Source organism: Bufo bufo, chromosome 9 (assembly GCF_905171765.1).
Source record: "Bufo bufo chromosome 9, aBufBuf1.1, whole genome shotgun sequence".
NCBI lineage: Eukaryota > Metazoa > Chordata > Amphibia > Anura > Bufonidae > Bufo > Bufo bufo.
The window spans coordinates 228,811,824-228,838,285 of NC_053397.1; the positions used below are offsets into that span (position 1 = coordinate 228,811,824).

General features: G+C 56.6%; 1 protein-coding gene across 1 annotated transcript in view; it reads left to right on the top strand.

Annotated features, from left to right (window-relative positions):
- TSPAN1 (tetraspanin 1) overlaps positions 1–26,054 on the top strand; it is a 72,898-nt gene extending 46,844 nt beyond the window's left edge. Inside the window, exons 2-9 of the mRNA XM_040408837.1 lie at positions 15,382–15,465; positions 18,072–18,136; positions 20,193–20,402; positions 22,673–22,749; positions 25,031–25,129; positions 25,211–25,345; positions 25,424–25,507; positions 25,771–26,054. Coding sequence (XP_040264771.1) covers positions 15,382–15,465; positions 18,072–18,136; positions 20,193–20,402; positions 22,673–22,749; positions 25,031–25,129; positions 25,211–25,345; positions 25,424–25,507; positions 25,771–25,836 — 820 coding nt within the window. The 3' untranslated portion in view covers positions 25,837–26,054. The remainder of the gene's footprint in view (positions 1–15,381; positions 15,466–18,071; positions 18,137–20,192; positions 20,403–22,672; positions 22,750–25,030; positions 25,130–25,210; positions 25,346–25,423; positions 25,508–25,770) is intronic.
- Positions 26,055–26,462: the final 408 nt, after the last annotated feature.

Here is a 26,462-nt window from a genome sequence, read left to right on the forward strand (position 1 = left end):
GATGCTGGGATCGCACTCTGGATGCTGGGATCGCACTCGGATGCTGGGATCGCACTCTGGATGCTGGGATCGCACTCTGGATGCTGGGATTGGGCTGGGATCGCACTCTGGATGCTGGGATCGCACTCTGGATGCTGGGATCGCACTCTGGATGCTGGGATCGCACTGGATGCTGGGATCGCACTCTGGATGCTGGGATCGCATCTGGATGCTGGGATCGCACTCTGGATGCTGGGATCGCACTCTGGATGCTGGGATCGCACTCTGGATGCTGGGATCCCACTGTGGATGCTGGGTTTGGGCTGGGATCACACTCTGGATGCTGGGATCGCACTCTGGATGCTGGGATCATACTCTGGATGCTGGGATCACACTCTGGATGCTGGGATCACACTCTGGATGCTGGGATCGCACTCTGGATGCTGGGATCGCACTCTGGATGCTGGGATTACACTCTGGATGCTGGGATCGCACTCTGGATGCTGGAGGATGCTGGGTGATCGCACTTGGATGCTGGGATCGCACTCAGGATGGGATTGCACTCTGGATGCTGGGATTGCACTCTGGATGCTGGGATTGCACTCTGGATGCTGGGATTGCACTCTGGGTGCTGGGATTGCACTCTGGATGCTGGGATCGCACTCTGGATGCTGGGATTGGGCTGGGATTGCACTCTGGATGCTGGGATCGCACTCTGGATGCTGGGATCGCACTCTGGATGCTGGGATCGCACTCTGGATGCTGGGATCGCACTCTCGATGCTGGGATTGCACTCTGGATGCTGGGATCACACTCTGGATGCTGGGATCGCACTCTGGATGCTGGGATTGCACTCTGGATGCTGGGATTGGGCTGGGATTGCACTCTGGATGCTGGGATTGCACTCTAGATGCTGGGATAGCACTCTGGATGCTGGGATTGCACTCTGGATGCTGGGATTGGGCTGGGATCGCACTCTGGATGCTGGGATCGCACTCTGGATGCTGGGATCGCACTCTGGATGCTGGGATCGCACTCTGGATACTGGGATAGCACTCTGGATGCTGGGATCGCACTCTGGATGCTGGGATCGCACTCTGGATGCTGGGATCGCACTCTGGATGCTGGGATTGCACTCTGGATGCTGGGATCGCACTCTGGATGCTGGGATTACACTCCGGATGCTGGGATCGCACTCTGGATGCTGGGATCACACACTGGATGCTGGATTGCACTCTGGATGCTGGGATTGCACTCTGGATGCTGGGATCGCACTCTGGATGCTGGGATCGCACTCTGGATGCTGGGATTGGCTGGGATTGCACTCTGGATGCTGGGATCGCACTCTGGATGCTGGGATCGCACTCTGGATGCTGGGATTGCACTCTAGATGCTGGATAGCACTCTGGATGCTGGGATTGCACTCTGGATGCTGGGATTGGGCTGGGATCGCACTCTGGATGCTGGGATCGCACTCTGGATGCTGGGATCGCACTCTGGATGCTGGGATCGCACTCTGGATGCTGGGATAGCACTTGGATGTTGGGATCGCACTCTGGATGCTGGGATCGCACTCTGGATGCTGGGATCGCACTCTGGATGCTGGGATTGCACTCTGGATGCTGGGATCGCACTCTGGATGCTGGGATTGCACTCTGGATGCTGGGATCACACACTGGATGCTGGGATTGCACTCTGGATGCTGGGATTGCACTCTGGATGCTGGGATCGCACTCTGGATGCTGGGATTGCACTCTGGATGCTGGGATTGGGCTGGGATTGCACTCTGGATGCTGGGATCGCACTCTGGATGCTGGGATCGCACTCTGGATGCTGGGATCGCACTCTGGATGCTGGGATCGCACTCTGGATGCTGGGATTGCACTCTGGATGCTGGGATTGCACTCTGGATGCTGGGATTGCACTCTGGATGCTGGGATTGCACTCTGGATGCTGGGATTGCACTCTGGATGCTGGGATTAAGCTGGGATTGCACTCTGGATGCTGGGATCGCACTCTGGATGGGGATCGCACTCTGGATGCTGGGATCGCACTCTGGATGCTGGGATTGCACTCTGGATGCTGGGATCGCACTCTGGATGCTGGGATCGCACTCTGGATGCTGGATCACACTCTGGATGCTGGGATTGCACTCTGGATGCTGGGATCGCACTCTGGATGCTGGGATCGCACTCTGGATGCTGGGATCGCACTCTGGATGCTGGGATCGCACTCTGGATGCTGGGATCGCACTCTGGATGCTGGGATCGCACTCTAGATGCTGGGATCGCACTCTGGATGCTGGGATTGCACTCTGGATGCTGGGATTCGCACTCTGGATGCTGGGATCGCACTCTGATGCTGGGATCGCACTCTGGATGCTGGGATCGCACTCTGGATGCTGGGATTGCACTCTGGATGCTGGGATGCACTCTGGTTGCTGGGAATCGCACTCTGGATGCTGGATCGCACTCTGGATGCTGGGATCGCACTCCTGGATGCTGGGATCGCACTCTGGATGCTGGGATTTGGCTGGGATTGCACTCTGGATGCTGGGATCGCACTCTGGAGCTGGGGCTTGGGCGGGAGATGCACTCTAGATGCTGGGATCGCACTCTGGATGCTGGGATGCACTCTAGGCTGGGATTGCACTCTGGATTGCTGGGATTCGCACTCTGGATGCTGGGATTGCACTGGATTGCACTCTGGATGCTGGGATCGCACTCTGGGTGCTGGATTCGCACTCTGGATGCTGGGATTGCACTCTGGGTGCTGGGATTAGCACTCTGGATGCTGGGATTGCACTCTGGATGCTGGGATTGCACTCTGGATGCTGGGATTGCACTCTGGATGCTTGGATTAAGCTGGGATTGCACTCTGGATGCTGGGATCGCACTCTGGATGCTGGGATCGCACTCTGGATGCTGGGATTGCACTCTGGATGCTGGGATCGCACTCTGGATGCTGGGATCGCACTCTGGATGCTGGGATCGCACTCTGGATGCTGGGATTGCACTCTGGATGCTGGGATTGCACTCTGGATGCTGGGATCGCACTCTGGATGCTGGGATCGCACTCTGGATGCTGGGATCGCACTCTGGATGCTGGGATCGCACTCTGGATGCTGGGATCGCACTCTGGATGCTGGGATCGCACTCTAGATGCTGGGATCGCACTCTGGATGCTGGGATCCCACTCTAGATGCTGGGATTGCACTCTGGATGCTGGGATTGCACTCTGGATGCTGGGATTGCACTCTGGATGCTGGGATTGCACTCTGGGTGCTGGGATTGCACTCTGGATGCTGGGATCGCACTCTGGATGCTGGGATCGCACTCTGGAGGCTGGGATCGCACTCTGGATGCTGGGATCGCACTCTAGATGCTGGGATTGGGCTGGGATTGCACTCGGATGCTGGGATTGGGCTGGGATTGCACTCTGGAAGCTGGATCGCACTCTGGATGCTGGGATCGCACTCTAGATGCTGGGATTGCACTCTGGATGCTGGGATTGCACTCTGGATGCTGGGATTGCACTCTGGATGCTGGGATTGCACTCTAGATGCTGGGATTGCACTCTGGATGCTGGGATTGCACTCTGGATGCTGGGATTGCACTCTGGATGCTGGGATTGCACTCTGGATGCTGGGATTGCACTCTGGGTGCTGGGATCGCACTCTGGATGCTGGGATCGCACTCTGGATGCTGAGATCGCACTCTGGATGCTGGGATCGCACTCTGGATGCTGGGATCGCACTCTGGATGCTGGGATTGCACTCTGGATGCTGGGATTGCACTCTGGATGCTGGGATTGCACTCTAGATGCTGGGATCGCACTCTGGATGCTGGGATCGCACTCTGGATGCTGGGATCACACTCTGGATGCTGGGATTGGGCTGGGATTGCACTCTGGATGCTGGGATCGCACTCTAGATGCTGGGATCGCACTCTAGATGCTGGGATTGCACTCTGGATGCTGGGATAGCACTCCGGATGCTGGGATCGCACTCCGGATGCTGGGATCGCACTCTGGATGCTGGGATCGCACTCTGGATGCTGGGATTGCACTCTGGATGCTGGGATTGCACTTTGGATGCTGGGATCGCACTCTGGATGCTGGGATCGCACTCTGGATGCTGGGATTGTGCTGGGATTGCACTCTGGATGCTGGGATCGCACTCTGGATGCTGGGATCGCACTCTAGATGCTGGGATCGCACTCTGGATGCTGGGATTGCACTCTGGATGCTGGGATCGCACTCTGGATGCTGGGATTGCACTCTGGATGCTGGATCGCACTCTGGATGCTGGGATCGCACTCTGGATGCTGGGATCGCACTCTGGATGCTGGGATCGCACTCTGGATGCTGGGATCGCACTCTGGATGCTGGGATCGCACTCTGGATGTTGGGATCGCACTCTGGATGCTGGGATTGCACTCTGGATGCTGGATCGCACTCTGGATGCTGGGATCGCACTCTGGATGCTGGGATCGCACTCTGGATGCTGGGATCGCACTCTGGATGCTGGGATTGCACTCTGGATGCTGGGATCGCACTCTAGATGCTGGGATCGCACTCTGGATGCTGGGATTGCACTCTGGATGCTGGGATCGCACTCTGGATGCTGGGATCGCACTCGGGAGGCTGGGATCGCACTCTGGATGCTGGGATCGCACTCTAGATGCTGGGATTGGGCTGGGATTGCACTCTGGATGCTGGGATTGGCTGGGATTGCACTCTGGAAGCTGGGATCGCACTCTGGATGCTGGGATCGCACTCTAGATGCTGGGATTGCACTCTGGATGCTGGGATTGCACTCTGGATGCTGGGATTGCACTCTGGATGCTGGGATTGCACTCTAGATGCTGGGATTGCACTCTGGATGCTGGGATTGCACTCTGGATGCTGGGATTGCACTCTGGATGCTGGGATTGCACTCTGGATGCTGGGATTGCACTCTGGGTGCTGGGATCGCACTCTGGATGCTGGATCGCACTCTGGATGCTGAGATCGCACTCTGGATGCTGGGATCGCACTCTGGATGCTGGGATCGCACTCTGGATGCTGGGATCGCACTCTGGATGCTGGGATTGCACTCTGGATGCTGGGATTGCACTCTAGATGCTGGGATCGCACTCTGGATGCTGGATCGCACTCTGGATGCTGGGATCACACTCTGGATGCTGGGATTGGGCTGGGATTGCACTCTGGATGCTGGGATCGCACTCTGGATGCTGGGATCGCACTCTAGATGCTGGGATCGCACTCTGGATGCTGGGATTGCACTCTAGATGCTGGGATTGCACTCTGGATGCTGGGATTGCACTCTGGATGCTGGGATTGCACTCTGGATGCTGGGATTGCACTCTGGGTGCTGGGATTGCATTTTGGATGCTGGGATCGCACTCTGGATGCTGGGATCGCACTCTGGAGGCTGGGATCGCACTCTGGATGCTGGGATCGCACTCTAGATGCTGGGATTGGGCTGGGATTGCACTCTGGATGCTGGGATGGGCTGGGATTGCACTCTGGAAGCTGGGATCGCACTCTGGATGCTGGGATCGCACTCTAGATGCTGGGATTGCACTCTGGATGCTGGGATTGCACTCTGGATGCTGGGATCGCACTCTGGATGCTGGGATTGCACTCTGGATGCTGGGATTGCACTCTGGATGCTGGGATTGCACTCTAGATGCTGGGGATCGCACTCTGGATGCTGGATCGCACTCTGGATGCTGGGATCACACTCTGGATGCTGGGATTGGGCTGGGATTGCACTCTGGATGCTGGGATCGCACTCTAGATGCTGGGATCGCACTCTAGATGCTGGGATTGCACTCTGGATGCTGGGATAGCACTCCGGATGCTGGGATCGCACTCCGGATGCTGGGATCGCACTCTGGATGCTGGGATCGCACTCTGGATGCTGGGATTGCACTCTGGATGCTGGGATTGCACTTTGGATGCTGGGATCGCACTCTGGATGCTGGGATCGCACTCTGGATGCTGGGATTGGGCTGGGATTGCACTCTGGATGCTGGATCGCACTCTGGATGCTGGGATCGCACTCTAGATGCTGGGATCGCACTCTGGATGCTGGGATTGCACTCTGGATGCTGGGATCGCACTCTGGATGCTGGGATTGCACTCTGGATGCTGGGATCGCACTCTGGATGCTGGGATCGCACTCTGGATGCTGGGATCGCACTCTGGATGCTGGGATCGCACTCTGGATGCTGGGATCGCACTCTGGATGCTGGGATCGCACTCTGGATGTTGGGATCGCACTCTGGATGCTGGGATTGCACTCTGGATGCTGGGATCGCACTCTGGATGCTGGGATCGCACTCTGGATGCTGGGATCGCACTCTGGATGCTGGATCGCACTCTGGATGCTGGGATTGCACTCTGGATGCTGGGATCGCACTCTAGATGCTGGGATCGCACTCTGGATGCTGGGATTGCACTCTGGATGCTGGGATCGCACTCTGGATGCTGGGATCGCACTCTGGAGGCTGGGATCGCACTCTGGATGCTGGGATCGCACTCTAGATGCTGGGATTGGGCTGGGATTGCACTCTGGATGCTGGGATTGGGCTGGGATTGCACTCTGGAAGCTGGATCGCACTCTGGATGCTGGGATCGCACTCTAGATGCTGGGATTGCACTCTGGATGCTGGGATTGCACTCTGGATGCTGGGATTGCACTCTGGATGCTGGGATTGCACTCTAGATGCTGGGATTGCACTCTGGATGCTGGGATTGCACTCTGGATGCTGGGATTGCACTCTGGATGCTGGGATTGCACTCTGGATGCTGGGATTGCACTCTGGGTGCTGGGATCGCACTCTGGATGCTGGGATCGCACTCTGGATGCTGGGATTGCACTCTGGATGCTGGGATCGCACTCTGGATGCTGGGATCGCACTCTGGATGCTGGGATCGCACTCTGGATGCTGGGATTGCACTCTGGATGCTGGGATTGCACTCTAGATGCTGGGATCGCACTCTGGATGCTGGGATCGCACTCTGGATGCTGGGATCACACTCTGGATGCTGGGATTGGGCTGGGATTGCACTCTGGATGCTGGGATCGCACTCTGGATGCTGGGATCGCACTCTAGATGCTGGATCGCACTCTGGATGCTGGGATTGCACTCTAGATGCTGGGATTGCACTCTGGATGCTGGGATTGCACTCTGGATGCTGGGATTGCACTCTGGATGCTGGGATTGCACTCTGGGTGCTGGGATTGCATTTTGGATGCTGGGATCGCACTCTGGATGCTGGGATCGCACTCTGGAGGCTGGGATCGCACTCTGGATGCTGGGATCGCACTAGATGCTGGGATTGGGCTGGGATTGCACTCTGGATGCTGGGATTGGGCTGGGATTGCACTCTGGAAGCTGGGATCGCACTCTGGATGCTGGGATCGCACTCTAGATGCTGGGATTGCACTCTGGATGCTGGGATTGCACTCTGGATGCTGGGATTGCACTCTGGATGCTGGGATTGCACTCTAGATGCTGGGATTGCACTCTGGATGCTGGGATCGCACTCTGGATGCTGGGATCGCACTCAGGATGCTGGGATTGCACTCTGGATGCTGGGATTGCACTCTGGGTGCTGGGATCGCACTCTGGATGCTGGGATCGCACTCTGGATGCTGAGATCGCACTCTGGATGCTGGGATCGCACTCTGGATGCTGGGATCGCACTCTGGATGCTGGGATCGCACTCTGGATGCTGGGATTGCACTCTGGATGCTGGGATTGCACTCTAGATGCTGGGATCGCACTCTGGATGCTGGGATCGCACTCTGGATGCTGGGATCACACTCTGGATGCTGGGATTGGGCTGGGATTGCACTCTGGATGCTGGGATCGCACTCTAGATGCTGGGATCGCACTCTAGATGCTGGGATTGCACTCTGGATGCTGGGATAGCACTCCGGATGCTGGGATCGCACTCCGGATGCTGGGATCGCACTCTGGATGCTGGGATCGCACTCTGGATGCTGGGATCGCACTCTGGATGCTGGGATTGCACTCTGGATGCTGGGATTGCACTTTGGATGCTGGGATCGCACTTGGATGCTGGGATCGCACTCTGGATGCTGGGATTGGGCTGGGATTGCACTCTGGATGCTGGGATCGCACTCTGGATGCTGGGATCGCACTCTAGATGCTGGGATCGCACTCTGGATGCTGGGATTGCACTCTGGATGCTGGGATCGCACTCTGGATGCTGGGATTGCACTCTGGATGCTGGGATCGCACTCTGGATGCTGGGATTGCACTCTGGATGCTGGGATTGCACTCTGGATGCTGGGATAGCACTCTGGGTGCTGGGATCGCACTCTGGATGCTGGGATCGCACTCTGGATGCTGAGATCGCACTCTGGATGCTGGGATCGCACTCTGGATGCTGGGATCGCACTCTGGATGCTGGGATCGCACTCTGGATGCTGGGATTGCACTCTGGATGCTGGGATTGCACTCTGGATGCTGGGATCGCACTCTGGATGCTGGGATCGCACTCTGGATGCTGGGATCACACTCTGGATGCTGGGATTGGGCTGGGATTGCACTCTGGATGCTGGGATCGCACTCTAGATGCTGGGATCGCACTCTAGATGCTGGGATTGCACTTGGATGCTGGGATAGCACTCCGGATGCTGGGATCGCACTCGGATGCTGGGATCGCACTCTGGATGCTGGGATCGCACTCTGGATGCTGGGATCGCACTCTGGATGCTGGGATTGCACTTTGGATGCTGGGATCGCACTCTGGATGCTGGGATCGCACTCTGGATGCTGGGATTGGGCTGGGATTGCACTCTGGATGCTGGGATCGCACTCTGGATGCTGGGATCGCACTCTAGATGCTGGGATCGCACTCTGGATGCTGGGATGGCACTCTGGATGCTGGGATCGCACTCTGGATGCTGGATTGCACTCTGGATTGGGCTGGGATCGCACTCTGGATGCTGGGATCGCACTCTGGATGCTGGGATCGCACTCTGGATGCTGGGATCGCACTCTGGATGCTGGGATTGCACTCTGGATGCTGGGATCGCACTCTGGATGCTGGGATCGCACTCTGGATGCTGGGATCGCACTCTAGATGCTGGGATTGCACTCTGGATGCTGGGATTGCACTCTGGATGCTGGGATTGCACTCTGGATGCTGGGATTGCACTCTGGATGCTGGGATGGCACTCTGGATGCTGGGATCGCACTCTGGATGCTGGGATCGCACTCTGGATGCTGGGATTGGGCTGGGATTGCACTCTGGATGCTGGGATCGCACTCTGGATGCTGGGATCGCACTCTGGATGCTGGGATCGCCCTCTGGATGCTGGGATCGCACTCTGGATGCTGGGATTAGGCTGGGATTGCACTCTGGATTCTGGGATCGCACTCTGGATGCTGGGATTGCACTCTGGATGCTGGGATTGCACTCTGGATGCTGGGATTGCACTCTGGATGCTGGGATTGCACTCTGGGTGCTGGGATCGCACTCTGGATGCTGGGATTGCACTCTGGATGCTGGGATTGCACTGGATGCTGGGATTGCACTCTGGATGCTGGGATCGCATCTGGATGCTGGGATCGCCCTCTGGATGCTGGGATTGCACTCTGGATGCTGGGATTGCACTCTGGGTGCTGGGATCGCACTCTGGATGCTGGGATCGCACTCTGGATGCTGGGATCGCACTCGGGATGCTGGGAATTAGGCTGGGATTGCACTCTGGATGCTGGGATCGCACTCTGGATGCTGGATTGCACTCTGGATGCTGGGATTGCACTCTGGATGCTGGGATTGCACTCTGGATGCTGGGATCGCCCTCTGGATGCTGGGATCGCACTCTGGATGCTGGGATTGGGCTGGGATTGCACTCTGGATGCTGGGATCGCACTCTGGATGCTGGGATCGCACTCTAGATGCTGGGATCGCACTCTGGATGCTGGATTGCACTCTGGATGCTGGGATCGCACTCTGGATGCTGGGATTGCACTCTGGATGCTGGGATTGCATCTGGATGCTGGGATTGCACTCTGGATGCTAGGATCGCACTCTGGATGCTGGGATTAGGCTGGGATTGCACTCTGGATGCTGGGATCGCACTCTGGATGCTGGGATTGCACTCTGGATGCTGGGATTGCACTCTGGATGCTGGGATCGCACTCTGGATGCTGGGATCGCACTCTGGATGCTGGGATTGGGCTGGGATTGCACTCTGGATGCTGGGATCGCACTCTGGATGCTGGGATCGCACTTAGATGCTGGGATCGCACTCTGGATGCTGGGATCGCACTCTGGATGCTGGGATCGCACTCTGGATGCTGGGATTGCACTCTGGATGCTGGGATTGCACTCCGGATGCTGGGATCGCACTCTGGATGCTGGGATCGCACTCTGGGTGCTGGGATTGCACTCTGGATGCTGGGATTGCACTCTGGATGCTGGGATTGCTCTCCGGATGCTGGGATCGCACTCTGGTTGCTGGGATCGCACTCTGGATGCTGGGATCGCACTCTGGATGCTGGGATCGCACTCTGGATGCTGGGATCGCACTCTGGATGCTGGGATTGGGCTGGGATTGCACTCTGGATGCTGGGATTACACTCCGGATGCTGGGATCGCACTCTGGATGCTGGGATCGCACTCTGGATGCTGGGATTAGGCTGGGATTGCACTCTGGATGCTGGGATCGCACTCTGGATGCTGGGATTGGGCTGGGATTGCACTCGGATGCTGGGATCGCACTCTGGATGCTGGGATCGCACTGTAGATGCTGGGATCGCACTCTAGATGCTAGGATCGCACTCTGGATGCTGGGATCGCACTCTTGATGCTGGGATTGCACTCACCAGAAGCTCTAGGGATTGCACTCTGGATGCTGGGATTGCACTTCCGGATGCTGGGATCGCACTCTGGGTGCTGGGATCGCACTCTGGATGCTGGGATCGCACTCTAGATGCTGGGATTGCACTGTGGATGCTGGGATTGCACTCTGGATGCTGGGATTGCACTCTGGATGCTGGGATTGCACTCTGGATGCTGGGATTGCACTCTGGATGCTGGGATTGCACTCACCAGAAGCTCTAGGACGTGTGCACACTTGCAGGTTTGTGATGCAGTTCTTGCAGCAGAGAATGGAGTCTATGGCTCTGCTGTTCTGTAACCTGCAGGGTGTGAACACATCACATCACTGGATGCTGGGATCGCACTCTGGATGCTGGGATTGCACTCTGGATGCTGGGATCGCACTCTGGATGCTGGGATTAGGCTGGGATTGCACTCTGGATGCTGGATCGCACTCTGGATGCTGGGATTGTGGCGGGATTGCACTCTGGATGCTGGGATCGCACTCTGGATGCTGGGATCGCACTCTAGATGCTGGGATCGCACTCTAGATGCTGGGATCGCACTCTGGATGCTGGGATTGCACTCTGGATGCTGGGATTGCACTCTGGATGCTGGGATTGCACTCTGGGTGCTGGGATCGCACTCTGGATGCTGGGATCGCACTCTGGATGCTGGGATCGCACTCTGGATGCTGGGATCGCACTCTGGATGCTGGGATCGCACTCTGGATGCTGGGATCGCACTCTGGATGCTGGGATTAGGCTGGGATTGCACTCTGGATGCTGGGATCGCACTCTGGATGCTGGGATTGGGCTGGGATTGCACTCTGGTGCTGGGATTGCACGGATGCTGGGATTGCACTCCGGATGCTGGGATCTCACTCCGGATGCTGGGATAGCACTCTGGATGCTGGGATCGCACTCTGGATGCTGGGATCGCACTCCGGATGCTGGGATCGCACTCTGGATGCTGGATCGCACTCTGGATGCTGGGATCGCACTCTGGATGCTGGGATCGCACTCTGGATGCTGGGATTAGGCTGGGATTGCACTCTGGATGCTGGGATCGCACTCTGGATGCTGGGATTGCACTCCGGATGCTGGGATCGCACTCCGGATGCTGGGATCGCACTCTGGATGCTGGGATCGCACTCTGGATGCTGGGATCGCACTCTGGATGCTGGGATTGCACTCTGGATGCTGGGATTGGGCTGGGATCGCACTCTGGATGCTGGGATCGCACTCCGGATGCTGGGATCGCACTCCGGATGCTGGGATCGCACTCCGGATGCTGTGATCGCACTCTGGATGCTGGGATTGCACTCTGGATGCTGGGATTGCACTCTGGATGCTGGGATCGCACTCTGGATGCTGGGATCGCACTCTGGATGCTGGGATCGCACTCCGGATGCTGGGATTGGGCTGGGATTGCACTCCGGATGCTGGGATCGCACTCTGGATGCTGGGATCTCACTCCGGATGCTGGGATAGCACTCTGGATGCTGGGATCGCACTCTGGATGCTGGGATCGCACGGATGCTGGGATCGCACTCTGGATGCTGGGATCGCACTCTGGATGCTGGGATTGGGCTGGGATCGCACTCTGGATGCTGGGATCGCACTCCGGATGCTGGGATCGCACTCCGGATGCTGGGATCGCACTCCGGATGCTGGGATCGCACTCTGGATGCTGGGATTGCACTCTGGATGCTGGGATTGCACTCTGGATGCTGGGATTGCACTCTGGATGCTGGGATTGCACTCTGGATGCTGGGATTGCACTCTGGATGCTGGGATTGCACTCTGGATGCTGGGATCGCACTCTGGATGCTGGGATCGCACTCTGGATGCTGGGATTGCACTCACCAGAAGCTCTAGGACGTGTGCACACCTGCAGGTTTGTGATGCAGTTCTTGCAGCAGAGAATGGAGTCTAGGGCTCTGCTGTTCTGTAACCTGCAGGGGTGAACACATCACATCACTGGATGCTGGGATCGCACTCCGGATGCTGGGATTACACTCCGGATGCTGGGATCGCACTCTGGATGCTGGGATCGCACTCTGGATGCTGGGATTGGGCTGGGATTGCACTCTGGATGCTGGGATTACACTCCGGATGCTGGGATTGCACTCTGGATGCTGGGATCGCACTCTGGATGCTGGGATTGGGCTGGGATTGCACTCTGGATGCTGGGATCGCACTCTGGATGCTGGGATCGCACTGTAGATGCTGGGATCGCACTCTAGATGCTAGGATCGCACTCTGGATGCTGGGATCGCACTCTTGATGCTGGGATTGCACTCACCAGAAGCTCTAGGGATTGCACTCTGGATGCTGGGATTGCACTCCGGATGCTGGGATCGCACTCTGGGTGCTGGGATCGCACTCTGGATGCTGGGATCGCACTCTAGATGCTGGGATTGCACTCTGGATGCTGGGATTGCACTCTGGATGCTGGGATTGCACTCTGGATGCTGGGATTGCACTCTGGATGCTGGGATTGCACTCTGGATGCTGGGATTGCACTCACCAGAAGCTCTAGGACGTGTGCACACTTGCAGGCTTGTGATGCAGTTCTTGCAGCAGAGAATGGAGTCTATGGCTCTGCTGTTCTGTAACCTGCAGGGGTGAACACATCACATCACTGGATGCTGGGATCGCACTCTGGATGCTGGGATTGCACTCTGGATGCTGGGATCGCACTCTGGATGCTGGGATTAGGCTGGGATTGCACTCTGGATGCTGGGATCGCACTCTGGATGCTGGGATTGGGCTGGGATTGCACTCTGGATGCTGGGATCGCACTCTGGATGCTGGGATCGCACTCTAGATGCTGGGATCGCACTCTGGATGCTGGGATCGCACTCTGGATGCTGGGATTGCACTCTGGATGCTGGGATTGGGCTGGGATCGCACTCTGGATGCTGGGATCGCACTCCGGATGCTGGGATCGCACTCCGGATGCTGGGATCGCACTCTGGATGCTGGGATTGCACTCTGGATGCTGGGATTGCACTCTGGATGCTGGGATTGCACTCTGGGTGCTGGGATCGCGCTCTGGATGCTGGGATCGCACTCTGGATGCTGGGATCGCACTCTGGATGCTGGGATCGCACTCTGGATGCTGGGATCGCACTCTGGATGCTGGGATCGCACTCTGGATGCTGGGATTAGGCTGGGATTGCACTCTGGATGCTGGGATCGCACTCTGGATGCTGGGATTGGGCTGGGATTGCACTCTGGATGCTGGGATTGCACTCCGGATGCTGGGATTGCACTCCGGATGCTGGGATCTCACTCCGGATGCTGGGATAGCACTCTGGATGCTGGGATCGCACTCTGGATGCTGGGATCGCACTCCGGATGCTGGGATCGCACTCTGGATGCTGGGATCGCACTCTGGATGCTGGGATCGCACTCTGGATGCTGGGATCGCACTCTGGATGCTGGGATTAGGCTGGGATTGCACTCTGGATGCTGGGATCGCACTCTGGATGCTGGGATTGCACTCCGGATGCTGGGATCGCACTCCGGATGCTGGGATCGCACTCTGGATGCTGGGATCGCACTCTGGATGCTGGGATCGCACTCTGGATGCTGGGAGTGCACTCTGGATGCTGGGATTGGGCTGGGATCGCACTCTGGATGCTGGGATCGCACTCCGGATGCTGGGATCGCACTCCGGATGCTGGGATCGCACTCCGGATGCTGTGATCGCACTCTGGATGCTGGGATTGCACTCTGGATGCTGGGATTGCACTCTGGATGCTGGATCGCACTCTGGATGCTGGGATCGCACTCTGGATGCTGGGATCGCACTCCGGATGCTGGGATTGGGCTGGGATTGCACTCCGGATGCTGGGATCGCACTCTGGATGCTGGGATCGCACTCCGGATGCTGGGATAGCACTCTGGATGCTGGGATCGCACTCTGGATGCTGGGATCGCACTCCGGATGCTGGGATCGCACTCTGGATGCTGGGATCGCACTCTGGATGCTGGGATTGGGCTGGGATCGCACTCTGGATGCTGGGATCGCACTCCGGATGCTGGGATCGCACTCCGGATGCTGGGATCGCACTCCGGATGCTGGGATCGCACTCTGGATGCTGGGATTGCACTCTGGATGCTGGGATTGCACTCTGGATGCTGGGATTGCACTCTGGATGCTGGGATTGCACTCTGGATGCTGGGATTGCACTCTGGATGCTGGGATTGCACTCTGGATGCTGGGATCGCACTCTGGATGCTGGGATCGCACTCTGGATGCTGGGATTGCACTCACCAGAAGCTCTAGGACGTGTGCACACCTGCAGGTTTGTGATGCAGTTCTTGCAGCAGAGAATGCAGTCTATGGCTCTGCTGTTCTGTAACCTGCAGGGGTGAACACATCACATCACAGCTTTCTGGAGAACAGGAAATTCACATTTCCCTATCACACAGAAACTGCATTGGGGGGGGGGATTTTACCTGTAGCCCACACACAGGTGATTGGCTGGCAGCCCCCTGACCCCGCCCCCTGCTGCAGGTGCACTTATAAGACCAGACGGTGCAGGTGCGGAGGACACCTGAGTGCGGACGTCGACTTCTGCTGGAGACTGCGAAACCAGAGGTGAGATACCTGCCGGGGTGTACAGGAGGGGCAGATACTTATATCCCCCCCCCCCCCGGGTGTACAGGAGGGGCAGATACCTATATCCCCCCCCCCCCGGGGGTGTACAGGAGGGGCAGATACTTATATATCCCCCCCCCGGGTTGTACAGGAGGGGCAGATACTTATATACCCCCCCCCTCCGGGTTGTACAGGAGGGGCAGATACTTATATCCCCCCCGGGTTTTACAGGAGGGGCAGATACTTATATCCCCCCCCCAGGTGTACAGGAGGGGCAGATACTTATATCCCCCCCCAGGTGTACAGGAGGGGCAGATACTTATATCCCCCCCCCCCGGGTTTTACAGGAGGGGCAGATATATATCCCCCCCCAGGTGTACAGGAGGGGCAGATACTTATATCCCCCCCCAGGGTTTTACAGGAGGGGCAGATACTTATATCCCCCCCCCCAGGTGTACAGGAGGGGCAGATACTTATATCCCCCCCCCCCCAGGTGTACAGGAGGGGTAGATACTTATATCCCCCCCAGGTGTACAGGAGGGGCAGATACTTATACCCCCCCCCCCCCCGGGGTGTACAGGAGGGGCAGATACTTATATCCCCCCCCCCGGGTTTTACAGGAGGGGCAGATACTTATATCCCCCCCCCAGGTGTACAGGAGGGGCAGATACTTATATCCCCCCCCAGGTGTACAGGGGGGGCAGATACTTATATCCCCCCCCCAGGTGTACAGGAGGGGCAGATACTTATATCCCCCCCCAGGTGTACAGGAGGGGCAGATACTTATATCCCCCCCCCAGGTGTACGGGAGGGGCAGATACTTATACCCCCCCCCCCCCCGGGGTGTACAGGAGGGGCAGATACTTATATCCCCCCCCCAGGTGTACTGGAGGGGCAGATACTTATACCCCCCCCCCCCCCCGGGGTGTACAGGAGGGGCAGATACTTATATCCCCCCCGGGTGGGGTTACGGGATGGCGCTGTTTTCCTGGATGCTTTCACCATCTTTACCGTAAAATTGGCGACCTACTTCTGGCGAAAGATCCAACATGGTGGTGGTATCGGATTGTCGGTTCTTGATTGGGTATAAAATTGGCGATGATGGGGGTTAACTCCTTTTGTGCCTCCGAGGGTGCAGGGCGGGTCATGTGACTATTGTTGGCGACGTCTCCGCATCGGACAGAGTGGCACTTGTATGATTGGATCGCAGGAGACGCCGCGGATCAGATTGCGCCAGTTCTGTCCAGTTATTCAGGAGGCAGATTGTGCCCCGGGGGATTAACCCCTGCAGTGCTGTGTGGTCGGCCATTGGTAGTCCTGTCCTAATCTGCGCCTCGTTACGCCTGATGATGGGTCTCATTTCGCTCCCTGGATGGTTGTGGCAGACGTTGCGCTCGGATTCCCCCGTGATCATCAGTGGCCTGGACACCAGGGGAAATATTACTGGGACCCCGGTATATGAGGGCGACTCCCATCAGATCACCTGACCACTACTACAACCCCCAATGATGGCAACAAACTCTCATAACAAAGTAGTGAAGTGATGAGTGGGGGGGGGGATTACCTTAAGGGTTAACGGGTCTGATCACTGAATCTGATAGAAGTGATCGCCATAGATTCCCGCCGCCTCTGGTTTATGGGGGGCACCGGAGGCAGCAGAGTCCTGGGGTCATAGGTCCACCGGGCCCAGAGAAGGTCCTGTCACTGAGGTCACCGGACCCGAGCTCTGCTCTGTAATGTGTGACCAGCTTCTGGGCGTCGAGGGCGACTGAACTCTCATACTGGGGCACTCTGCTCCTGCGGGGTCTCATGTACAGTCAGTCTCTGCTGCGTCATGTCCAGTCTGTCTCTGCTGCGTCATGTCCAGTCTGTCTCTGCTGCGTCATGTCCGGTCTGTCTCTGCTGCGTCATGTCCAGTCTGTCTCTGCTGCGTCATGTCCAGTCTGTCTCTGCTGCGTCATGTACAGTCAGTCTCTGCTGCGTCATGTCCGGTCTGTCTCTGCTGCGTCATGTCCGGTCTGTCTCTGCTGCGTCATGTCCGGTCTGTCTCTGCTGCGTCATGTCCAGTCTGTCTCTGCTGCGTCATGTCCAGTCTGTCTCTGCTGCGTCATGTCCAGTCTGTCTCTGCTGCGTCATGTCCAGTCTGTCTCTGCTGCGTCATGTCCAGTCTGTCTCTGCTGCGTCATGTCCAGTCTGTCTCTGCTGCGTCATGTCCAGTCTGTCTCTGCTGCGTCATGTCCAGTCTGTCTCTGCTGCGTCATGTCCAGTCTGTCTCTGCTGCGTCATGTCCAGTCTGTCTCTGCTGCGTCATGTCCATTATGTCTCTGTCTCTGCTGCGTCATGTCCATTATGTCTCTGTCTCTGCTGCGTCATGTCCATTATGTCTCTGTCACAGCTGCGTCATGTCCAGTCTGTCTCTGCTGCGTCATGTCCAGTCTGTCTCTGTCTCTGCTGCGTCATGTCCAGTCTGTCTCTGTCTCTGCTGCGTCATGTCCAGTCTGTCTCTGCTGCGTCATGTCCATTATGTCTCTGTCTCTGCTGCGTCATGTCCGGTCTGGCTCTGCTGCGTCAGCTCTTTATAACACTTCCCTCCTGATCTATTCCAGACAGAACCATGAGCTGCTTCACCTGCATCAAAGTTCTCATGATCTTGTTCAACTTGGCCATATTTGTAAGTATAGAAAATCCTTGGACTGTGTGGGGGCGCCGTGACTGTGTGGGGGCGCCGTGACTCCTCCCAACAGATGATGTCAGAAGGATCATGTGCAATACCCTTAGAATCATGGGGTAATGGTAGATTTGTGTTTTACCACATGGAGTTGAGTGAATCGCTGCTGCGCTCGGACCTCAGGATACACCTGGAACACGTAGCTCGACCAGTGCGGAGGAAAAATCCAGGAAAAACTGCTTATTAAAAAGACCTGCTAAACAGACGAGCTACGCGTTTCGATGGTCTGTCCCCTTCATCAGGCTGCTTGTGATGTCATCGCTCTGTAGATAGTGGGGGCTACTTGTGATGTCATCGCTCTGTAGATAGTTGGGGGCTGCTTGTGATGTCATCGCTCTGTAGATAGCGGGGGCTGCTTGTGATGTCATCGCTCTGTAGATAGTTGGGGGCTGCTTGTGATGTCATCGCTCTGTAGATAGGGGGGGCTGCTTGTGATGTCATCGCTCTGTAGATAGCAGGGGCTGCTTGTGATGTCATCGCTCTGTAGACAGCGGGGGGCTGCTTGTGATGTCATCGCTCTGTAGATAGCGGGGGCTGCTTGTGATGTCATCGCTCTGTAGATAGCGGGGGCTGCTTGTGATGTCATCGCTCTGTAGATAGCGGGGGCTGCTTGTGATGTCATCGCTCTGTAGATAGCAGGGGCTGCTTGTGATGTCATCGCTCTGTAGATAGCAGGGGCTGCTTGTGATGTCATCGCTCTGTAGATAGCGGGGGGCTGCTTGTGATGTCATCGCTCTGTAGATAGCGGGGGGCTGCTTGTGATGTCATCGCTCTGTAGATAGCAGGGGCTGCTTGTGATGTCATCGCTCTGTAGATAGGGGGGGCTGCTTGTGATGTCATCACTCTGTAGATAGCGGGGGGCTGCTTGTGATGTCATCGCTCTGTAGATAGCGGGAGCTGCTTGTGATGTCATCGCTCTGTAGATAGGGGGGGCTGCTTGTGATGTCATCGCTCTGTAGATAGCGGGGGGCTGCTTGTGATGTCATCGCTCTGTAGATAGCGGGGGGCTGCTTGTGATGTCATCGCTCTGTAGATAGCAGGGGCTGCTTGTGATGTCATCGCTCTGTAGATAGCGGGGGCTGCTTGTGATGTCATCGCTCTGTAGATAGCGGGGGCTGCTTGTGATGTCATCGCTCTGTAGATAGCGGGGGCTGCTTGTGATGTCATCACTCTGTAGATAGCGGGGGGCTGCTTGTGATGTCATCGCGCTATGTTTCATCACCCAATCTCAGAACCATTGGTGGTAACTGTAGGCAGCCGGACTGCCGTGCGTTGCTCCGTGCGTTCCTCCGTGCTGGACTCCACCCAGTTGTGTGACCCTTGCAGTAAGGAATGCTCCAGGGCAGCAGCGACCCTTCTGACCCCATTGGCGGTAACAATATGGTAATTGCGGTAAAGGGGGAGCCCGCTGCTGCCAGTATCGACTGCACCGCCTCCTCAGTCGGGGGAATTCCACTTCCTTGTTTGGCGGTTCCTGTCCGACTAGAAGCGCCACATTTCGGGCGCTGTGGCAGTTATTGTCCCCTGCTGCTGTGTGCAGCCGGATCCCAGGGAACAATGTGCCATGTGTTAGAGGTGGCGGGGCCCCTCCTGCTGGTGGCCCCGTTCCCATTGTGTATTTTTCCACGTCCCATGGCGGTGTTCCTGTTTGCTCTTGTTAGATATGGCGTCTGTTCGCACTCGCCTGTTGGAAGCTTTATACCGGGGAGCGCACAGAGTGTAGACCACCAGCCGGACCCCGTGTACCCTGAGAGATGACCGGGGCCCTCCATGACCTTGTGATATAGTAGCACTGGATAGCTGTGGGGCCCCCGGGTGTGGCCCCTACCTGTGCACATGGTAGTCCTTACCGTCCAGCCCACACCAGGCGCAGGACGCGCGATCCTGTCCAGACGGTGGCGGTTTCTGGTCACTCCCGTGTGCGCTCCATATCCAGGACCCCATGATCCGTATCCTGTGCCTGATGTCCGTGTATTAACCCCTCTCCTCCTGCTTCCAGCTGGCCGGCGGCACGCTGCTGGGGGTCGGCATCTGGGTCAGTGTGGACAGCGGCTCCTTCCTGAAGATCTTCGGTACGATTCCCGGGAATGTCGCCATTCAGTTCGTCAACGTCGGCTACTTCCTGATCGCCATCGGAGCGCTGCTGCTGATCCTCGGCTTCCTGGGCTGCTGCGGCGCGCAGAAGGAGAGCAAGTGCCTGCTGATCACGGTGAGGTCCGCGGCGTATCACACCGCGGGGCTTAGATACATGGGGCTATGGAACTCAGCAGACAGTACCGCAGGATGAGATACACGGCTCAGCAGACAGTATCACACAGGATAGGATTAGATACACGGCTCAGCAGACAGTATCACACAGGATAGGATTAGATACACAGCTCAGCAGACAGTATCACACAGGATAGGATTAGATACACAGCTCAGCAGACAGTATCACACAGGATAGGATTAGATACACAGCTCAGCAGCAGTATCACACAGGATAGGATTAGATACAGCTCAGCAGCAGTATCACACAGGATAGGATTAGATACACAGCTCAGCAGCAGTATCACACAGGATAGGATTAGATACACAGCTCAGCAGACAGTATCACACAGGATAGGATTAGATACACAGCTCAGCAGACAGTATCACACAGGATAGGATTAGATACACAGCTCAGCAGGCAGTATCACACAGGATAGGATTAGATACACAGCTCAGCAGACAGTATCACACAGGATAGGATTAGATACACAGCTCAGCAGACGGTATCACACAGGATAGGATTAGATACATAGCTCAGCAGGCAGTATCACACAGGAGAGGATTAGATACATAGCTCAGCAGACAGTATCACACAGGATAGGATTAGATACACAGCTCAGCAGGCAGTATCACACAGGATAGGATTAGATACATAGCTCAGCAGACAGTATCACACAGGATAGGATTAGATACATAGCTCAGCAGACGGTATCACACAGGATAGGATTAGATACACAGCTCAGCAGGCAGTATCACACAGGAGAGGATTAGATACATAGCTCAGCAGACAGTATCACACAGGATAGGATTAGATACACAGCTCAGCAGACTGTATCACACAGGATAGGATTAGATACACAGCTCAGCAGACAGTATCACACAGGATAGGATTAGATACATAGCTCAGCAGACAGTATCACACAGGATAGGATTAGATACATAGCTCAGCAGACAGTATCACACAGGATAGGATTAGATACACAGCTCAGCAGACAGTATCACACAGGATAGGATTAGATACACAGCTCAGCAGACAGTATCACATAGGATAGGATTAGATACACAGCTCAGCAGACAGTATCACACAGGATAGGATTAGATACATAGCTCAGCAGATAGTATCACACAGGATAGGATTAGATACACAGCTCAGCAGACAGTATCACACAGGACAGGATTAGATACACAGCTCAGCAGACAGTATCACACAGGATAGGATTAGATACACAGCTCAGCAGACAGTATCACACAGGATAGGATTAGATACACAGCTCAGCAGACAGTATCACACAGGATAGGATTAGATACACAGCTCAGCAGACAGTATCACACATGATAGGATTAGATACACAGCTCAGCAGACAGTATCACACAGGATAGGATTAGATACACAGCTCAGCAGACAGTATCACACAGGATAGGATTAGATACACAGCTCAGCAGACAGTATCACACAGGACAGGATTAGATACACAGCTCAGCAGACAGTATCACACAGGACAGGATTAGATACACTGCTCAGCAGGCGGTATCACACAGGATAGGATTAGATACACAGCTCAGCAGACAGTATCACACAGGATAGGATTAGATACACAGCTCAGCAGACAGTATCACACAGGATAGGATTAGATACACAGCTCAGCAGACAGTATCACACAGGAGAGGATTAGATACACAGCTCAGCAGGCAGTATCACACAGGATAGGATTAGATACACAGCTCAGCAGACTGTATCACACAGGACAGGATTAGATACACAGCTCAGCAGACAGTATCATACAGGATAGGATTAGATACAGCGCTCAGCAGACAGTATCACACAGGATAGGATTAGATACACAGCAGACTGTATCACACACTGTAGGATTAGATACACAGCTCAGCAGTCAGTATCACACAGTATAGGATTAGATTACACAAGCTCAGACATGACAGTATCATACAGGATAGATTAGATCCAGCGCTCAGGCAGGACAGTATCACACAGGATAGGATTAGATACACAGCAGACTGTATCACACACTGTAGGATTAGATACACGGCTCAGCAGACCGTATCACACAGGATAGGATTAGATACACAGCTCAGCAGACTGTATCACACAGGATAGGATTAGATACACAGCTCAGCAGACTGTATCACACAGGACAGGATTAGATACTTGACGGGCGGGGGTGGTGTGAGGGGCTCAGCGTTCATGTCCTTTGCTCCTTCTTCTTCTTCCAGTTCTTCTGTGTCGTCCTCATCATCTTCATTGCGGAGATCGCCGGCGCGGTGGTCGCTCTCCGTTTACCTCCTCTGTGGTAAGGAAACCACCTTTAACCCCTCCCCAGATAATGTTTGCCGTCGCTGGTCAGGAGGGGGACCTACTAAAAGGAAGGACACAATGGAACGCCCATAGACTATAATGGGAAGTAAACTCGGAGCTCATTTGCAGGTAAACCTTGTGTTCTGTAGGACATTGACCGTTACCCAGCCAGTGTCCCGGGTTAGGAGCAGATTGTAAAATGACAATTACCTTGGATTATAACCGTTTTCTATAGAATGCAAAGGTGATGGAATGCCCATAGACTATAATGGGAAGTAAAACGTGACTTGGTGTCTGAACCATTCAACATATCTAATAAATCTGTAGCCGGCTTACTCTTCAAATTCAGTGGGATTATTTAAAATTGAGATTAAGTGGGATTATCATGTTAATTTCCTACATAAACACAGATTTACCCTGCAAATGAGCTCAGAGTTTACTTCCATTATAGTCTATGGGCATTCCTCTTGTCATTCCATAGAAAACCAATGATAATCCCACTTAATCTTAATTTAAAATAATCCACCGAGTTTGGAGAGTATGTCTGCTGAATATTTATTAGATATGTCAAATGGTTTTGCCTCTCATTCAAATATTACATTTCCATTATTCTCTATGGGCATTCCACTCAGTCATTCCTTTTAGTAGGTCCCGTCAGGAGTTCTGTGGTTGCCCTCGCGTCCGTAAGGTGCCCCCCCCCCCCCCATCAGAGACGTATATAGAGGAGTGTGGGGTGGATCCTCTGAGGGGGGGCATCTGGGAGGGCCTGCGGGGCTGGATCCGCTGAGGGGGGGGAGCCCTGGGGAGGGCCTGCGGGGCTGGATCCGCTGAGGGGGGGGGGGGGGGGCAGCGGGGAGGGCCTGCGGGGCTGTATCCGCTGAGGGGGGGGGGTGCAGCGGGGAAGGCCTGCGGGGCTGGATCCTCTGAGGTGGGGGAGCACTGGGGAGGGCCTGCGGGCTGGATCCTCTGAGGGGGTGCATCTGGGAGGGCCCTGCGGGGCTGGATCCTCTGAGGGGGGGCATCTGGGAGGGCCTGCGGGGGCTGGATCCTCTGAGGGGGGGCATATGGGAGGGCCTGTGGCTGGATCCGCTGAGGGGGGGGCAGCGGGGAGGGCCTGCGGGGCTGTATCCGCTGAGGGGGGGGGGCAGCGGGGAAGGCCTGCGGGGCTGGATCCTCTGAGGTGGGGGAGCACTGGGGAGGGCCTGCGGGGCTGGATCCTCTGAGGGGGTGCATCGGGGAGGGCCTGCGGGGCTGTATCTGCTGAGGGGGGGGGGGCGGCGGGGGAGGCCGGCGGGGCTGGATCCGCTGAGGGGGGGGCAGCGGGGAGGGCCTGCGGGGCTGGATCCTCTGAGGGGGGGCATCAGGGAGGGCCTGCGGGGCTGTATCCGCTGAGTGGGGGCAGCGGGGAAGGCCTGCGGGGCTGGATCCTCTGAGGGGGAGGGGGTAGCGGGGAGGGCCTGCGGGGCTGGATCCTCTGAGGGGGGGGCATCAGGGAGGGCCTGTGGGCTGGATACGCTGGGGGGGGCAGCGGGGAGGGCCTGCGGGGCTGTATCCGCTGAGTGGGGGGGCAGCGGGGAAGGCCTGCGGGGCGGATCCTCTGAGGGGGGGGGGCAGCGGGGAGGGCCTGCGGGGCTGGATCCTCTGAGGGGGGGGCACCAGGGAGGGCCTGTGGGGCTGGATCCGCTGGGGGGGGGCAGCGGGGAGGGCCTGCGGGGCTGTATCCGCTGAGTGGGGGGCAGCGGGGAAGGCCTGCGGGGCTGGATCCTCTGAGGGGGGGGCAGCGGGGAGGGCCTGCGGGGCTGTATCCTCTGAGGTGGGGGGGGGGCACCAGGGAGGGCCTACGGGTCTGGATCCTCTGAGGGGGGGGAGCGGGAAGGGCCTGCGGGGCTGGATCCTCTGGGCCGTACCTTACATAGAACACATTAGCGCTGACGTACAGTCACGCCCCTTCTGTGCCGGTAGCGCCTCTGGTCCCGGGGTCTCACAGGAGACAAGTGAGAGGCGTCCATGTCGTCTCTGAATGTGACACCGGTGCCGCCCTGTACAACCGGACAAAATGGCGCATGCGCTGTCACCTGATACACAGTAGGATGATTTAGGTCACGCCTCCGGCTGAAAACTACAAATATGGCGTCCTGGTGGTTTACGGACGCAGTGCGTCGGTTTGCATCGCTTTAATCTCCACATTCCACCGGCTGTAGTGCCCCGGGGGATAAGCGGCGCCCATTGCTCGTTCAGGATGGGCGTCGGCTGATCCGCCATCTTTCTTTCATTAGGCTGAGAGTTTCTTGGGTTCGGTTCTGACTCCAGTTCTAGAGAAAGATTACGGACCAGACACAGAAGTGACGAAGATCTGGAACAACACCATGACGGAGGTAAGAGGAGCCGCCTGGGACAAGATGGCGGCCAGAGGTCTGTGCCCCGCGCCTCACCGCTCTCACTCTCTCTCCTTGCAGCTGTCGTGTTGCGGTGTGAACGGCTATGGCGACTTCAATAATTCTAAATTTGTGGAATCATACAAGCATTACCCGACCCAGTGCTGCAACAGCACGTCCTGTGGCCTGCAGGACGCGGAGCGGGCGAAAATAAAGGTGGGTATCCAGGGGGCGGCCGTGGGGGGCACCGCCATGTAGACGCACTCTAGAACCTTCTCTCGCCTCTCCACACAGGGCTGCTTCCAACAAATCCTGGACCTGCTGAAGTCCAAACGCCGCCGTCGTGGGGGGGTGGCCGCCGGGATCTGTGCGCTGGAGGTAAGTGCTCCCCATCACCCCGCACCGCTCCCCATCTGCCCCATCCACATGATGTGAGGCCGGCTGTCTTCTACTCCAGTCACATCCAGAGCTGCAGTCACAGTCTGAGGGGTTGTCAGCTCTGCTTGAACTAACAGACTGCAGCTCTGGATGTGACTGGAGTATGAAACCCTGGAAAGCAGCCGCCGAGTCTTTACCCCACCAGGGACATGGGGAGGGTGTGAATACTTTGTGGGCGCTCCCTTAATGTCGTCTCCTTCCAGCTGGCGGCCCTGGTCGTGTCCATGTACTTATACTGCAAGATCGACAAGGAGGGGTCCATCCACTGACGCTGCAGCCTGCGGAGTGACTTGTGTACATTGTGTAAATAACATTTCAAGAGGACGAGCGACGCGAATGTGACAGGAAAACAGCGGCCGCTGTATGATTGCATTGCACCTTTTTTCCTCTCGTCTACATTTTGTACCAAAATCCGAATAATTCTGAATGTGAGATTTTTATCATTTGTATTTAATGATGGACTGTAATAAAGCTGGACTTCACGGTGGAGCCGAGGTTCTATGCCCCCCCCCCGATAGTGGCCGGCACCACCCTGCACCCAGGTGAAAGTCAGCGGCCCGGGCAGGCTCTGTATCATCGGAGGCAGCGTGTGCCGCCACGTCTGTGACCTGCCTCTGTGTGATGCCTGTGCCGCCACGTCTGTGACCTGCCTCTGTGTGATGCCTGTGCCGCCACGTCTGTGACCTGCCTCTGTGTGATGCCTGTGCCGCCACGTCTGTGACCTGCCTCTGTGTGATGCCTGTGCCGCCACGTCTGTGACCTGCCTCTGTGTGATGCCTGTGCCGCCACGTCTGTGACCTGCCTCTGTGTGATGCCTGTGCCGCCTACGTCTGTGACCTGCCTCTGTGTGATGCCTGTGCCGCCACGTCTGTGACCTGCCTCTGTGTGATGCCTG